This window comes from Pogona vitticeps, chromosome 12 (assembly GCF_051106095.1).
Source record: "Pogona vitticeps strain Pit_001003342236 chromosome 12, PviZW2.1, whole genome shotgun sequence".
Taxonomy (NCBI): Eukaryota; Metazoa; Chordata; class Lepidosauria; order Squamata; family Agamidae; genus Pogona; species Pogona vitticeps.
The window spans coordinates 23,676,046-23,693,053 of NC_135794.1; the positions used below are offsets into that span (position 1 = coordinate 23,676,046).

The 17,008-nt window shown below is 48.8% G+C and overlaps 1 protein-coding gene across 1 annotated transcript in view; it reads left to right on the forward strand.

Annotated features, from left to right (window-relative positions):
- Positions 1-130: 130 nt before the first annotated feature.
- BNC1 (basonuclin zinc finger protein 1) overlaps positions 131-17,008 on the forward strand; it is a 51,386-nt gene continuing 34,508 nt past the window's right edge. Inside the window, exon 1 of the mRNA XM_020790034.3 lies at positions 131-268. Coding sequence (XP_020645693.3) covers positions 245-268 — 24 coding nt within the window. The 5' untranslated portion in view covers positions 131-244. The remainder of the gene's footprint in view (positions 269-17,008) is intronic.

Sequence of the window (17,008 nt, forward strand, 5' to 3'; positions counted from 1 at the left end):
CTTTCTGCTACAGAGGCTCAGCCACTGAAAGGTCACAGGTGAGATGAGTCTGAGAAGGGGGACTGACTGGTCACACCTGGAGAAAGGACAAAGCAGGCCGTGTGGCACTTCGGGGGGGGGGGCTCTTCTCTCCTTCCTAGCTGAACAGCCACCAAACACAGGTAGGAGAAACTCCGAGGGTTTATAAACCGAGCCGGCCAGGGGCCAGAGGGTGGCTCGGACACCGGCGAAAGTCCTTCTCCCGATGGCTGGACCCGAGAAGGTGGTGGTGAGTACTTTCCTTGCTTCTAATTGGGATTTTTCAGCTCAAGGGTATGCTGTGCATTCTTCCTTGCAAAAACTTTAGGAGCTTTCGTTTCTCCCGGTGTAACAGCAGAGAGTGGCTAAATTGTGCCTTTTGTCTTTTCAGCCTGTCTTGCTTGTTTGCTTGCTTTTTCACCCAAAAGAGGTCCTTTATTGTGCCTTAGAGTTAGGGCACGTTCTCTCTGTACTCTCAGAGGTTTCTGAGTCCATTTTCAAGCGGTGGCACCAATGATCCCTGCTCTGTCTTCGGGATCGTATTTATATATACATATGGGGCATTTCCGAACACATTTTTGGTGATGTCTCCTGGATTGCATTCCCTGTGGGGTTATGTCAGCCGCTGGAAAGCCCCAGGACAGAAGAAACTGCAACCTCTCTCTCTCTCTCTCTCTCTCTCTCTCTCTCTTAACTCCAGCAAAGAGAGTTGTCCTGGGGGGGGGGGTGTTGCTTTGATTGCAGATCCTGGAAAGAGGGAGGAACAGATGCTTGGGGAGGTCCGGGACTGGAGAAAGGGACCCTTTTTGGGGGGAGGACTACAGCTCCCCACCCCGGCTGGAACACCAGGCCAGAGAAAGCCACTTCCCCAGAAGCCTGGGGCAAATTCCTCCAAAATAAAAGAGAAGAAGAAGATCCATCAATGAAAGACATGGCATTTCACATTTTAACAGGGAGGGGAGCCAGAAAGAGGGCGGTGCAAGGGAGGGTGGCCCTGTTCCTTTATCAGTTCTGGGGTTTTGCCAGTGCCAATGAAGACACCCTCTCTTGAGCGCCAGGCCAGCCTGCCGGGGAGGGAGAAACCGCTCCACCAAATTGCAGCCTCTCTGTGTGTGTTTGTGTGACAAATGCAGGTGGGCAGCTTTAGTTCCACTTCCACTGATTTTTTTTTCCCCTGCCAATACAATAGACCCCAAAGGTGCTGTGTATTCAAAGCTCATGCCAACGGGGGGCGGGGGGGGAATGATATTTTAGTCAAGTGGATACGGCTCTGTTTGATCCTGTTTTAAGGGTTTCCCCTCCTTTCTTTTGCTTTCTTTTCACCCTGGATTTCACATTTCATGTTCTCTCTTTGAGAACTTTCCTAGAAACTCAAAAGCAAACCAACACTGTGTCTTTTCACACACAAAAACCAGCCCTACTTACCTCCAGAAGAAAAGCTTGCTCTAATGGCACACTTTCACTGGCTCTGTGCTTTGGTGGATGACTCTCCTGGCCACTTCGAAGGGTTGTTGTCTTCCATTAGAGCAGAAGAGATTACAGACTTGATGGCAATAGCCATCTATAGCTACAAACCCCCTTCCGGTCCTCAGAAACAAACCTAAAGTTGACCTTTGCCTAAGTCAGCTGGAGATCTGAAGGCCAAAACATCTGGAGAAGCAAGATGGCCTAGACATTTCTAAGGTTGAATGGACTAGCGTTCTAAATGCTGTGAGGTTCTGGCCTGTCCGCATTTTTTTCCATGACAAGAGAGGAAAACGCTGATGGGAGTGGAGAGAGACAAGCGGTCCGTGCCGTGCCAGGTCGTTTATCTGCAGGCGAGGGGTGATCACCTTTGGACAGACAGTTTGTTCTTTAGGGTGCAACAGCTGCTTAAGTCATTTGACATCAACTGAGAGCATTATACACAGAGTGCATCACAAACCACACAACATATTACCTGTTCATAGGGAGGCACTTCTAGCATCTGGAGGAAGGGTGAAACCTCTGCCCTTCTCTCACTGCAGACTAAAGAGTGGTGAATATGGGAATAAAAAAAGAAACATTTGGTAATGTTCTATATCACCAAACACACGGGGACCGCCAGGTCTGTATGGTGAATATGTGGAAACTGGGTATCCTGCCTTATCTCCTGAAGGAATTTTTTTTGCTAAACACATTATGTTCTGGAAGGAAGCCCAGCCTGGCACAGCTATCAAAGCTTCTGGCTACAGCCAGCAAAAGACAGAATTTACTGATCCCGCATCAGAGTATAACTTTGTGATCTGAAATAACCAGTGGTTGATTACTTTAAAAAGAGAAGCAACGGGCACTGCTTGTGGCACATCCAGCAGGCATTGCTCTACATTTTTCAAGCACTGTGGCGCTGTGGGCTAAACCGCAGAAGCCTGTGCTGCAGGGTCAGAAGACCAAGCAGTCGTAAGATCGAATCCACGCGACGGAGTGAGTGCCCGTCGCTTGTCCCAGCTCCCGCCAACCTAGCGGTTCGAAAGCATGCAAATGCGAGTAGATAAATAGGTACCATCTCGGTGGGAAGGTAAACAGCGTTCCATGTCTAAATCACACTGGCCATGTGACCATGGAAAGATTGTCTTCGGACAAACGCTGGCTCTATGGCTTGGAAACGGGGATGAGCGCCACCCCCTAGAGTCGGACACGACTGGACAAAAATTGTCAAGGGGAACCTTTACCTTTACCTTTAGAACCCATTCTGTTCCAAGGAAGCCCAGCCCCGTTACCAAAGGGATAAAGGAGGCAGGGGTCAGAGAATGGGTTTGTTCAGTTTTACATGACAGTTTACCAACGTCTGTTTGAATCTGGGTTTGACTGCATTTCTGGCACTGCCCTCTTCCGACAGGGTTTCCCCAGAGATACCTTTCTGGCCAATCCGACTTCTACTGACCAATCAGAAAACCAGGCACGCTTAATGCAAGATACGTCATTGAGGAAAAGGGTGTCTTATGACAAGCAGACGGCTTTAATTCATTGGAGGAACACTGTTTGTAAAAACATGTTAAGTGTGTTGTCTAGTTTAACCTCTGTATAGAAGGATGCCCCCTACTGAATTTTGCCTGTGTCAGTGGTAGGGTTTTAAAATCCTGAAAATGCTGCCAAAATTCAGATATGGAAGAAAGCAGAACTGAAAAGTTATGCACCCATAGAAGTAAACAGTGATTATTCAGTGAAAAAGGATCATTTATGCATGACCTGAGACAGAGGCTCAAATGCTGTTGCTTAGTGTAGTAAGCCATAACTAGAGGAGACCCATTGAATCAGTGGAACTCACAAAGCAACTAACTAACCAACTCCCCACTGATTCAATGGGCCTGCTCTCACAACAGGAATTCAGCCAGCAACAGAAATCCTGGTGGTGGACAAATCCAGCCAAGGCAGTAAGGCTGAGGGTTATAGCATTAAGGAACTCGTTAGTCAAAGTGGCAAGGCAGGACTTTGCCCAAACTTTGCTGGGCTTCCATTCCCTCCCACCCAAGTCATCATGGCCAACCGTGAAGGATGAATAAAGAGGAACTGTATTCGAACCACATCGGTTTAATTCTCCGTCTGTGGAGCCAAAGGTTGGGAGTTCAATTCTCCCCCTCCCCCCCCCCCCACGGTGCCTCCCTGATGGGGACCGGACTTCATGATCCGCGGAATCCCTTCCAACTCTGCTGTTCTGAGATGACTATCTTGAGGATCACACCTTTCCCATTGTTCCTGTAGGTATTTATTCAGAGCTCAGTCCTCCTAAACATCATGAAACTGAGCAAAAATAAGCCCCTGTATCCACAGGTCCGTCCCCTAGAGTTACTAGATTGTTGTTCTGTTTGTTTGTTTTACCTTCTCTTATGTTGCTGTTAAAAACCCTAACACAAACATCCTCCTTCAGAGATGGTGAACCCTGCAAGAGAAGCAGATTAAGTGGGAAGTGGAGAATCTAGCCAGCGCCGCCAAGGAGCCCCATCAGGGAGAGAACAAGTGTTTATTTAGTTTAAAACAACAACAACGACATACAGAGACCAAGGAGGGTTTTTTCAGCTCAGGAAAGGGTTAATTTCACAACCCTGGAGGAGACATCTGGCCAGAGTTCTGGGTGTGGGCAGTGGCAGATCCCACATCTGTACCAGCCTCTGCAAGGGAGCCGTCCTGCCTCTTGATTTATCTTCTCTCCACCCACCCCCCTCGCCGGGGCTGCTAATGTCATGGGGCAGGCGATGTGGAAACGGGCTGTAGCTCAAACGCGAAATATGGAAAACACGACAATGATGATTTAATAGCTAAGGAGGATAGTGTGGCTGTCCCGCCTTCGAGGCTGGAGAACGTCCTGGCAATGAGCTAGTGCCTCCTTTTTTCGGGGGGGGAGGGGAATAATAATTTTAAAAATGAATATATTATCTGGATGTTTAGAACAGGGAAGAATTTGGGAGGTGATGAGGGCCTCGCTATTGATACACATCTGTGTGTGGTGCTTCAGGACAATGGGCAATTTGATGGAGGTATGACCTGAGGCTGGAACCCACTGCAGATGATGGGAGATGACTCTGGACAAGTGCTCCTGAATGACAGGACGCCGCCGTTCCACACATTCCAAAAGGCGAACCCAGATTTGCCACGCAGTTCACGCTCAACTAGAAACAGCTAGTTCCCGCCGTTCTGGTTATTAGATATCACAAAATTTGAGCTGATGTTCCTTTTCGGTTTACAGCTTTAAAAAGGGCACAGCATGAAAGGAAAGGGGAAGGGGAGGGAAAAGGAAAACAGGTGCGCTCAGGCACCCCCTTGTGATGTCATGAGCTTTTTCATGCCCCCCTGAAATGGCAGATGGAGGTCAGCCAGGGAGAGGCCACGATCGAGGCCGGTGGCTTTTCAACTCCCATGTTTAAAGTCACCCGTGAATGAAAATGTCGTCCTTTGTTTCTCGTGTAGTCACAGGGAGGAAATATTTATTCCAATATCTTCTCAGCACCACGTCTTCCTTTCAGAACTAGGGAGGATAGTACTGTCGTATTCAAGCCTGCTGAAACTTTAATGTAAAAAGCCACGGGACCGTTTATGTGATCCTGCTACCTAATGCTGGACTGGAGGACTATTGATTTTGTGTGTGTGTGTTGTTCGTTTGGTCTACCTTTCCCTGCTTTCAAAAGACTTTCTTAAACTATGACAATCCTTTCCTGGATTCGAGGGAGCAGAATGATTAAACCCAGGAAGGAGGTCAAGATGCTGGAAAATGGCCTCTTTTCAGATGGCTTGAATAAGGACACCCACCATTCCTGGCCAGCATAGACCAAAAAATTGGCCGGGCTGGTCCTAAGGACATTTATTTGGAAGGTGTTTCAACAAGCCTTTCTCCCAAATAGGTGTGTTTAAGATTTCAGTTCTAAACAAGGCCTGCCTTAAAGGGTGGTGGTGCCGCTGGGAGTCAGCTAAAGTTACTTTTTTTTTTTTTTTGGACTATAACTTTAAGATTTGGGTTCTGGGAAATTTTTTCACTCCCCCCCCCCCCCCCGTCCACATAGGATAGTTGTGGTTGATGAGAGGCTACCTTATTGTTTCCCCTGTAGAAGGGCTGGAAGTTGGAAATCCAAGAAGAGACCTGATTTGTAGGCTAGATCCGGGGGGATCTCCTAAAACCTCACAGCGGACTTGATCTACTAGCCTACAGTGACATCGAGAGATGCAAGCTATCCAATTGTGCATGCGTGAAAAATGAACTCATGTGCACCAGTTGGTGTCAATCTTTGGCAAGCAGAACCTGAGTTCAGACAAGTATTGAGGGGGAAATGGAGGTAGTCATGACGGCTGGTGTGAAAATAAACAACTCAGACCATGTATCGACAAGTAGACCTTTCATTTAATCTGGAAAATGAAGATTTTTTTTTTGTTAAGCTGCTAAAGGTAACAGGGCCTTGCCCAAAAAGAAGGCAGTCAGCCTGGCCCACACCAAGAGACCATGCCAATCAGCATCCTCTGAGTCTCCTCTACCTCACAGGGCTGCTGTTATTGGAAGGGAGCAAGAGATGGGCATGAACTGCCGATTTGGCAGTTCGCGCCGGTTCGTTCGACAACCAAACAGGTGCTTGGCACTTCCCAGCCCCGCCTCCTGGGGCGGGCACCCACTCAGAGGCAGCACCTGGAGGCGGTGGGGCAGGGGAGCCAGGGCGCTGCCTCTGAGTGGTTGCCTGTCAGAGGAGGCGGGGCAGGGCACTGCCCAAGCCCTGCTCATCTAAAGCAGTGGTTCTTAACCTTTGTTACTCGGATGTTTTTGAACTGCAACTCCCAGAAACCCCAGCCAGGACAGCTGGTGGTGAAGGCTTCTGGGAGTTGCAGTCCAAAACTCCTGAGTAACCCAAGGTTAAGAACCAGTGATCTAAAGGACGAACTGGCAAGAGCTGCTGAACCAGTGGAAGCCTGTTGAATTCAGCTGAATTAACTTTTGAATGGACAGGCATTAGAAGTTTGTGTGATCAACAATGGGTGGCAGGATTAATAATATAATAGTCCCTGCCAATTCTTCGGTATCATATTTCCTTCTGAACCCACTATCTCCATCCTTCTCCTGGAACCATGTGTATTTCTGATATCCGTACCTCTGAAATTCTGGGTCGTCAAGTACCATCCACAAATCTGGAGGCTGCCTCAGGATGTTTTGTCCATTTTGCTGCCATGCAGTTGCCCCTTTTGGGAATCTTTCGTTCCCTTTCCGCCTACCCTGGGTCAACAAAACATGGTCTGCTGTTTTGTAACAACAGGGATACAACTCCAATGGCGTTTCCGTTGCACCAACACCCAAAAGTGACTCTGGGCATTTTCTGACGGAAATCCCGTGTGAGCTGAGGCAAGTCGGGGCATTGATAGGCAGCTTGGGGGCCAGGCATAGGCTCTCTGTGTGTCTGTGTTCAAAAGGCACATTAAAAGGTTTTGGTATAGGCACATGAAACTGGAAATTATTAAAGTGACAAAGTAGTGTAGCTTACCCAAAAATAATGTTGTCCTCCTCTTACTCGCCCGGTGTATTTTTCCCTCCCCCAATTAGAATTGCTTGTTGTTGTTGTTTAGTCATTAATTCGTGTCCGACTCTTCATGACCCCATGGACCAGAGCACGCCAGGCCGTCCTGTCTTCCACTGCCTCCTGGAGTTGGGTCAAAGTCATGTTGGTCGCTTTGATGACACTGTCCATCCATCTCATCCTCTGTCGTCCCCTTCTCCTCTTGCCTTCACACTTTCCCAACATCAGGGTCTAGCAATTTGAATTGCTAGCTTGTTTTTAATTTGCCGCTCTCCCACTGCCTCTTCTCAGATTCCTAAGTACCCAACCTCGAGCAAGATCAACCTGGACACAGAAGGCATATGCTGGCATCATCTTCTATATTTAATTTCTCTTCTCCCCCCCCCCGCTGATATTTCCTGGATTTCCAGCCGATCAGATGTTATTTCCCTTCTTCTTTAACCCTGTTCCAGATGTTTGCAAACAAGAAGCCCTGTTCCGGCTGCCCATCACCACTTTTTGTAGCCTTTCACGCCAGTGTGAGAGGTGCAGGGAGACCCCAGTGTGGCTCTGGGGCATGAAGGAAGGTGATCTAAGCAGGGGAGAAGCAGTTGAGGAAATAGAAGAATGTGTGGGCTGGAGAAGGAAAAGAAAAAACATTTGGAAGGGTGCAAGAGAAAAATGTTGTTCAGGGCTGCTATTAAGAAAAGAAGATACGGAGCACTCTTCAAAGACTTGAAAGATATTCTTACAGAGGAGGGGCAGGATCTGTTCTTGATCACCCCGAGGGCAGGACACATCACAAGGCACGCAAGCTACAGGAAGCCAGATTTTGGCTGAGTATCAGGAAAAACTTCTTAACTGTTAGAGCAGTACCACAACGGAACCCATGGCCTCAGGAGGCGGTGAGCGCTCCAACGCTGGAGGCGTTCAAGAGAAATTTAGGTAACTGTCTGTCAGGTATACAGTACTTTGGTTTGGATACCTGCCTTGAGCGGGGTGTGTGTGGACTCAATGGCCTTATAGGCTTCGTTCGACTCAATTATTCTATGATTGTATGACAATCCAAAATCAAAACTGTTGGTCCATTTAGCCAACTAGGTCCCCCTCATCCCACACTCTTTGTGCTTCTCAGAAATTGGCAACATGATGCTCAAGTGTGCAAACGTGGGGATTGGGGGGAATCACTCCGAGACGTTCCTGCATGGTTTGGAAATACAAATCCAACCTTGCGTGCTCCCAAATGCAACAAGTAAGGGAAGTCCGTCGGCAGGCACCTGTGTTAGCGTAACAATGCGAACAAAGACATGAATAGGAAGGGAAATCTGCAGAAATGTGTCGATGGACTGAATACTGTTCTTTCAAAGAAAAGTCACAAGAACGATGTGGAAGGAACTTCGGCTGGGAGAAGGACCAAGAGCAGCAGAGAGAGAGAGATGGAGAAATGGTCATCATTCAGAGGGAGATAAATAGTAAGCGTGAGTCAAAAGCAAGAGCAGGGGGGAGTCCGTAGGAGGTGATAGGACTGTTTGCGTTGACTCCCCTCCACGGCTGCTGGAATGGGGCTACTCCTTCCCACCCAGGAATGCAGAGGACGAAGAGGTAGGAGTGACACGAAGCAGCTGCGCCTCAGGGGATCATCCGAGCAAAGGGAGTTACGTGTTCCCTTGCCTGGGCCGTTGGGTTGCCATAATAGAAATTCTGGGTCGTGGAATAGGTTTACTGGGTCACCAAAAATGTACAAAAGTTCACAACCCAGCAATAAGCTGCGACAGAGATGGTCCAGGGCCACTTTTTTTTACCGTGAAGCATGTAAGGCGTAGCAGAAACGTTGATCTTGCGTTGAGCATGGACATGGCGTGATCTCTTGTGCTCTCAGTTCTTCTTGCATTGCGTGGGACCGTGGAGTTTTGTTTTTTTTAACCCAGGCTACTATTTCAAAAGAAGCCTTCGAAAAGTAGATTTAAAACAGGACGCTGAGAACTCGGAATGAGAGGGTGACTGAAACGCAGAAGTACGAAATTGAACGAATAAAGACTTAAGTCATCATAAAATGCACAAAAGGTAGAACGCTTGGGACATGGGACAAAGACAGGATGTTGCGGCTTGGAAACACCTCTGATGTTCCAGCAGCCATTAGCCACATGCTTTCCCAAAGTACCTACTCACGCATAAGGACTAGAAACTTGATGTTGTGATTTTTCATCAGATCTGAAATTACCTGTAAATGGGAATTGGCAGACATTATCCCTGTCGTGCATGTCCGATTCATTCTGCAATGTAACACCCTCTTTACCGAATCAGGCAAAATCCAAAGAAGCAAAACAACAAAACAAATAAGACAAAAGACAAACCATTCTATTTTAATGCAAGCTTTTGTGGACAAATCCGCTTCTAGGCCTCTCTCTAGACTGGGGGGGGGGGGCAGCAGCCGTCTTTAACACCCTTATTTTGCCCGGACTCCAATGGGAGTGCTGGAGAAGAAAGCGCTAAGAGAGAGGAAGAAATTGCCAGTGATTTTATTCCGGCGCTGCTTTCTCCGGTTCGGAATTCGTTGATAGGATCTGGCCTCTGTTCTGGGTTACAGAGCTGTTGGGGAACACGTCGTCCATCACGGCATGTTTACTCCTCCATGACAGCTTACACATCTTTCCGACAAGACGGCCCTTGTTTGATCTGAAACGCCAGACCCAGCTTGAGAGGAGCTCACACCGGGGGGGGGGAACCTCAAAATCCTTCTGAAGGCCTTCGCCGTCGGATACACTCCACAACCCAGCCCCACCAGAAGCTGCCATTCAAAGAAACATGCTTTCTGTCTTCACGGCTACCTTTCTCCGTTGTCCGTGTCTCCACTTGGTTATTATGATGCTGACGAGAAACCAACCAAGAAGCGTTCGCCCGTTGACATGCTTTTGCCTACATCTCTCAACAGGACAGACGTAACATTTCTGAAAATTTCCATTTCCTCCTGGAAAAAAAACAGGGGGGGGAACATGGGGTGGGGGGTTTTCAGGGGGGAAAATGGAATATTTTGGAAATGTTACATCTTTAGAGAGAACTTAAATACTTAACATCTCAGAAGTCTTTCATTAAGGTCTTCATAGGATACGGAACGTTTTCCATACTCCATTCCCCCCCCCAAAAAAAAATTTTTCAGGGAAAAACAAAAAATGGCTGTGGGGAAAAATGCAGGGAAACCCTTTGTTTTCCCCCAATTTTTCTGTTTTGTTCCCATCTCTTCTCAGCAGCCCTACTCAATAAGGCTGATGGCTAGGGATTATATGGCCATGGTAAGACCGAACATCTGGCAAATCAGAGCCCCTGCAACTCAGATATAGGCAATTCTATCTTCGTGCCATGATCCTCCTTCTCAGAACTTGGTTCGCCATCTCGCAAAGCTAAACAGGGAGAGTCTCACAACTAGAAATTATGAGTCTCTCTTTTAACAATTCTGTTTGGAAGGGGGGAGGTTGGGGCCCGAGCTGGCGGCGAGGCGGATTTTATTTATGTATATATTGTTTGAAAAATATTTCCATCTCAACTTGTCTCCGCAGAGTTCTGAGCAACTCAAAGGAAGTAAATTATTTAACAATGCAAAACATATCTCCAATTTATGGCGTGATGTGAAATGCAAAAACAAAGGGCACACAAAAAGCACCAGGATGATGCAAGGCTGTAGCAATTGGAAATAATTAATAATAAAAAAGAGAGAGAGATTAAAAGAACAAGTGAAATTTATACGCCAAAGGCTTTCCTGCGAAACGCAGGGGCATGGCGAACCAGCTTATAGTGACCCTAATAGGACTTTCAGGGTAAGTAAGATATTTAGGGACGTGGTGGCTTGAGGTGGAAGATGTGGCCCTCAAAAGCATCCAAAAGGTGAGGGCATTGTCTCTGTGGACAATGAGTGTCATTGTCAGGTAGCACCATCGCTCCCAAGACCCGGATGCTTTTAATGGATGAGGACCCTTCAGGAAGGCTGCGCTCGGCCTGGAGTGGATTTCAGGGGGTCGAAAGGCAGAGAGCTCCTTTAAAAGGGGGAACGGAAAGAGCAGAGGGCTGCATTCCACGAGGAGGAAGAGTTTCCTTGTAGGTCACCTCCATCAGTCTGAATTCTAAGGGCAGAGGCCAGGGACAAATGGAGGAAGTCCTTGAGACCAGACCCAGGGTCTCACCTGGACGGCTAAGGAACTCTGCTCTGCGTTTTCCTTCTTCCCAGATTGTATGGAGCCGCCCCTGTGCTGCTGCTGCTAGAAGTATATCTCCTGAGTTTTGGAAAGTGTGTGCGCCCGCTCCTGAGCGTGCTCGTTTGTCTGCAAAAGGGCCGTTAGACAAAAGCAAGCGCTTCAGCGGGAACTCCCAAGGAGTCGGACAGAGCTGGCTCACGCTGCTGGCACCTTCTTAGCTGACACTGACAGCTTCCATATGGGAGGCGAAGGGGATCAACTGTTACCTTGTGGTTCCACCCAGTACCTGGCGGTACAGTGGAAATAAATGGTCTCAGCAAGGATGTTTTTTGGAATTCTGCCCCCAAGTTGAGAGGATAAGGAATGTCCTGGGGCTGGCACGGTAGATCTGTAAACATACCCTGCGCATGTATCTCGAGAGGGAGGGAAGCTCGGAGTGAGCGAGACAGGCCAGAACTGGGCTTTTGTTTTGATCAGATGGCTCAGAGACCTTGGCTCGGGAGGGCCACTGACGGGGGAGTTGGAGCCAGTATTTGACCCCCATGCTTCCACAGTTACTGGGAGACTTTGTGCTTAGCTGCCGTTTCTTTAAGGAGGTCTGCACTGCAGAGTTATTGCGTTGTGGTCCTTTCCAAAGTGAAAGCAGACATTATAGATAATCCAGAATGTGGGCTGATATCACTTGGGTGTTGGAAGGATGTGATGTAGGTGGACTTTCAGACCCGTAGTCAGAGCTGGAAGCACGTCCGTGTTGGAGAGACATGATTCAGGTGCGCACGTCAAGTGTTCTCACCTTGCAGCTCTGCAGGCGTGGGGATGGGCCAGCCAACTTTTTGCCTGCAGACTACCCAATGAACAGCTTTGTTCTCTTTGCCTCATGTGAAATCCCAAATTCTATCTTTACCTGATTAAGAGATTCAGAGAACTCACAAGTCCATTTTATTTGACCACTCCCCCAAGCCAAGCCAAGCCAAGCAACGCTTTCGAAATCGGCAAGCCTGCTGTGAAAATGGGCCGTTGGTGGCCAAGGATTTTCCTCTCCTGTTGACAGAACACCTATAACTCCTATTCCTGCCCTCCCCTTCTGCCCCCCGCCCCATGCGCCACCAGATGTGTGCCTGACAGCCAAGCCCCCTGGTTGCTGAAGTCCCCAAAATTGCAGACAACAATGTGCTATTTAGCGGCTGTGCTTGAACGTCTGGATTCGGTCACTGACACACCCGGGTGCTCTCGCCCGCTCGCCGTTGAGTGGTTTTCGGACCAGCCTTGACTTGTACACCCGACGGTGGTGACACACATCTGCTGAGTGGATGGATCGACGCATTCAGCTCCAGGCTGACTGGTGGGCCATGCTTGAAAGACTTCTGGCATGCGCCGGTACCTGGATTTTTCACCCGTGACTGAAAGCAGATGCTCAGCATAATTGAGACAGTGTTAGCCTATGGATCTCGGCCTGTCTCCACCACATCTGGCAAGGGCTGGCCCGCCTGCTTCCAGGTGAATCATCTCCCTCCCTCCCCCCCCACCTCCTCACTCGCTCGCTCTCCAGCGCTGAGCGCTCTCTCCCCGGCTGCTCCTCCTCGGAGGGTGGCTCTGAGCCCTGTGGCATCTGTTGTGCACAGAGTGGCAGGAAGTGTCTAGATTCATCGGAGGGTGATCGTTATCTCCGCGTGCTTTCCCAATCCCGTCGAGGCCCCTCGTGCTGCATTCCGGGTGACAGGATGAAACCTGCTGAAGGGAAGTTTCTGAAAAACACAGGCACACGTCTCTCTCTCTCCCCCCCCACCCCATCTCTTTGGCCCTTCCTCTCTCCTGGTCTATCTACACTTACACAGTTGGACCAGTTTCCTGGTCCAAACAATAGGATAACTGTGTCTAATCTGTAGTAGAAGCAAAACATTTAATACTGTGGGAGGAAGACAGACTGATAGGGGTTGTGAAGGTGCAGAGGTTGCTATAGCTAATGTGTGTTGGGTTAAACCACGGTGCAGTGTTACATGCGAATGTGACCTCTGACCTACAGGATACGTACCGGAATGAGCAAGCAGGAGAACAGCAAATTGTCCCTATGTTACCTTTGGAACAGCGTTAAGGTTGCAATTTGGGAGTGATTCCTTTTCTGTGCAAACATATGTTCCAGCATGCCTTAGCCACCCGCCTAGCTATCTAACCAGGCCGTAAGTTGCGACTTCTGCTGTCAAAGGCACACTCAGACCCGTTCTGGGATGAGACGTTCCATTAAATATTATAAAGTTTTGTGAGAAGATGTGATTGCAGTCACTCTACTAAAGCATGGCTGTTTTGTTGACGGACAGGCTGTTGTAGGATGAATGAAGGCTGCAGAGAAAAGGCCAGGAAACGGTGCCTGGTAGGTGGAGAGAGGGTGGAGTCTTGCACCTAACAAGCCTTCAGTAACATCCCAGTTGCCATCTGTGAGGGATTGTGGCCATGCAATGGGACGTCAGGACTGCAGCTCCATGGGAGAGCATGCAGGACATTCCAGGTTCTGGCCCTGATATCTTCAGGTGGGGTTGACAAAGACCCTGGAGGACCTCTTCCAACCGGCTGTGTCAGTCCTGAGCTACATGAGCCAACAGCCTCCTGTCCTTGTAATGTGATGTTTTCACTAGAAGAGAAAGCCGCACTACAGTTTTCAGAAGGACACTAGGGAAAAACTGTGCACTGGGTGCAGGAGACATCTATATGGTCCTCAGGACAGGCTTCTGAACCATCATGGTGAAGAATAGAGCTAGCAGGATCCAATGCTATGTTGATTTGATCTTGGAGACAAAGGACAATGAATGGTCCCCATTCCTTCTTTATGAATGGATGAGTGCATTGTCTAACAAGCCACGTCCTCAAATCCCATCAGGGAAGGCCGCTCACCCTGATTTCACAGGGGGAATGTGAATCCACTTTGGGCATTGGTCTGAAATTTGCAGGAGCAACCCAAGGTACTGAATTTTCTCCCCTTTAAAATGCTTTCAGCACTCTGGATAGCTCCTTGAACAGTCAGACTGAAACCCAGAGCAGACGACACCAAAACCCTCCTTCAAAATTGGTGTCCATCTGGATCATTATTATTTATACTTACATGCTATGGCTATCCAGGGTTTCAGAAAAAAAGGCGTCTTTCCTGGTTCTTTTGAAGTCGCTCCAGATTAAACATGGGACATCTTTCATGCAAGACATTGTGCTCTAACTCTTGGCCCCGATCCTCTCCTCGCCAAGGGCTTACATCTGGCAGGCTGCTTTCAGCTGCAGATCCTCGGAGTCAACGGGTCCTTCTCTCGTTCAACAAAAAGAAGAGGTCTCTTAGGTTCTTAGTTGGTGGTGGTGATTTTGAGGAGCCTTTCTAGAAACTGTGAAAGCACAGGCTTGTTTGGGTGTGCAAGAGGGAGGAAGAGGGAGCTGGGCTGGGCGAGCAAAGGGGCGGTATGGCGTGATAAGCTTCCATCACTTAGGTACTCCTGATTGGAGATGTCATTTCAACAGCTGGAAAGCCCCACAGCATAAAAACCTACCCACCTGGAAAGTCTGCGTTTGGTGACTTGAGCAACGGAAGGTGAAAAGACGGGTGAGGAGCAACGGAGTCGGCAGCTGCCTTGGACAACAACTGGCATTTTGTCAGAATGAAACAGCACAACCGGGCAGAACAAAATGATACGCCGCGATGAGCTGGTAGGGAAGGCTGTGTGACATCCCCACACCATGCCCAAACATGCCACATCCCCACCCAAACTGATACAACTGTACAGTTGTCTGTGTGGGTTTTTTTTTTTAAATCATGGGGAACTGTCACCTTGGCTGAGATGCACAAAGAGGCCCTTCAACCCACAGGAGCCAAAGCTGGGTTTTGTCTCTTGGAATCACTTATGTTGTCGGTCGGGTGCTGTGGTTTGGGGAGGGCTCTCTCGATGGTGGGAGGCTTGCGGTGAGAGGTTGCCTTCCACCACCTTTTCTTCATCCTCTGCCCAGCTTGAATGGGGATGCTGTGCAAAGCAAGAGGATGCCTAAGCAAGGATCCTTCCCCACAAGGCTTTGCAGGTCACCGCTGAAAGAGACGGAGCCCATTGCGTCCTGTGGATTCCCTGGCCCTTCTTCCCCACCCCAGCCGAAAGGAAACACGAAGTGACAGAAATGTTGAGCCTTCCTCAACCGCTGCTTTCTGGCACCTGAACACTCTGCGATGATGAAGCGGGAGGGGTTCCTTACCAGTCACGCTAAAGCGGAGGGCCCACCGTGCATGCCTGAGCAGACCTGGCCCGTAAGAGGCACCGATGCCAAAGCGGGTGCTGAGCGTTAGAGGTGTGTCTCCGCTGGGACTGAAGAGGTGCAGAGCCGCCTGCATGTCTGGTCACAGCCAGGCCACCCAACAAGATGCGACATGGCAGACCTGCGATCGGGCGTCTCTTTTTTGGAAAGCGATCAATACCAGCTGCAGTGGGTGAGGCTGGCTGGGTGGCTCAATGGAGATCAGGGTGGCAGGGCGAGAGGGAGGCAGGTTGTTACCCGTTTTGCCTTTGGCTCCCTTCATATGGCTGGTGGGGGAAGTGCCCTGGCTGTGGGTTTGTCCTTTTTAAGAGAAGACGGTCCTCTATTTGAAGGGCTCAGCAGCCCAGTTCTGGCCCTACTCTTTGCCACAGGGGGGAGATGCACCGTCATTCTGTTTCAATGAGAAAAACTATTTCTAATTTTGCATCTCTGCATGCCATTAGCCTCAGCAATTCTATGCAAAACACCATCCTCTTCTTGCCCTCTTTCTGATTCTGCATCTGTAGGTATCAAATTAGCATATGGAAGGTTATGCAAATAGCTGTCCTATTTTGTCTTGCTGATTGGTGCTACAGGCCTGCCAACTCCTCCCTGGTCACTTGTCCAGGACCTCCATGTGTCCTTCACTCTGGAGGTCCAACAGGCCTTCGACTTCTAATTATAAACGCAGCATCTTGTGCCATTGACTTAGGTATACTGGTTCTTAACATAGCAATCCAAGTTCTAGTTCTCTCTTGTGCCCACCTGGGATGGTGGCCAGCATTTGAAATTCCCTGCTTCAATTCCATGGATGGTGTGATGTGAACAGGTGCTAAACTGAAGGGTCAAGTCAGAAAGCAAGTAGTCATGGACCAAACCAGGAGTTTTGCCATCCTTGTGTAATCCAGGGGTATCTTTGCGCTCCCTTGCCTCACCCAAGTCCCAGCCTTCTGGAAGGCCAAGGGCTTCCAGCTCTTACAAAATTCATGGGGGGGGGGAATGTGCCTGTACACCAGAGTTACAGAGTCATTACATGGGGAAAGAGATTGTAATGTGCGTAGTTTGTGGCCCCAGTGCAATCTAGATCCCGTTAATCACATGACCTACGGGGAAATGTGTTCCGGTGTAATTCTGATCCCTGCTCAAGTGGTACAGTGGTGCCTCGCTTGACGATGTTAATTCGTTCCAGCGAAATCGCTGTAGAGCGAAAACGTTGTCAAACAAAACTAAAAAACCCATTGAAACGCATTGAAAACCCCTCAATGAGTTCCAATGGGCTGAAAACTCACAGTCTAGAGAAGATCTTCCATAGGGGCGGCCATTTTCAGGTGCCTGTAAAGGAAAAAATGGCTCCTAAACACAGCGGGGAGCCATTTTGTACACCCGGTGGCCATTTTGAAAACCCGATGATCAGCTGTTTTGATCATCGTAAAGCGAAAATCGGTTCCTGAAGCAGGGAACCAATCATCGCAAAGCAGGAAAACCCCATTCAAATCATCGTTTTGCGATTGCAAAAGCGATCGCAAAAACCTCACCGTCAAGTGGATTCGTTGTTAAATGGGGCAA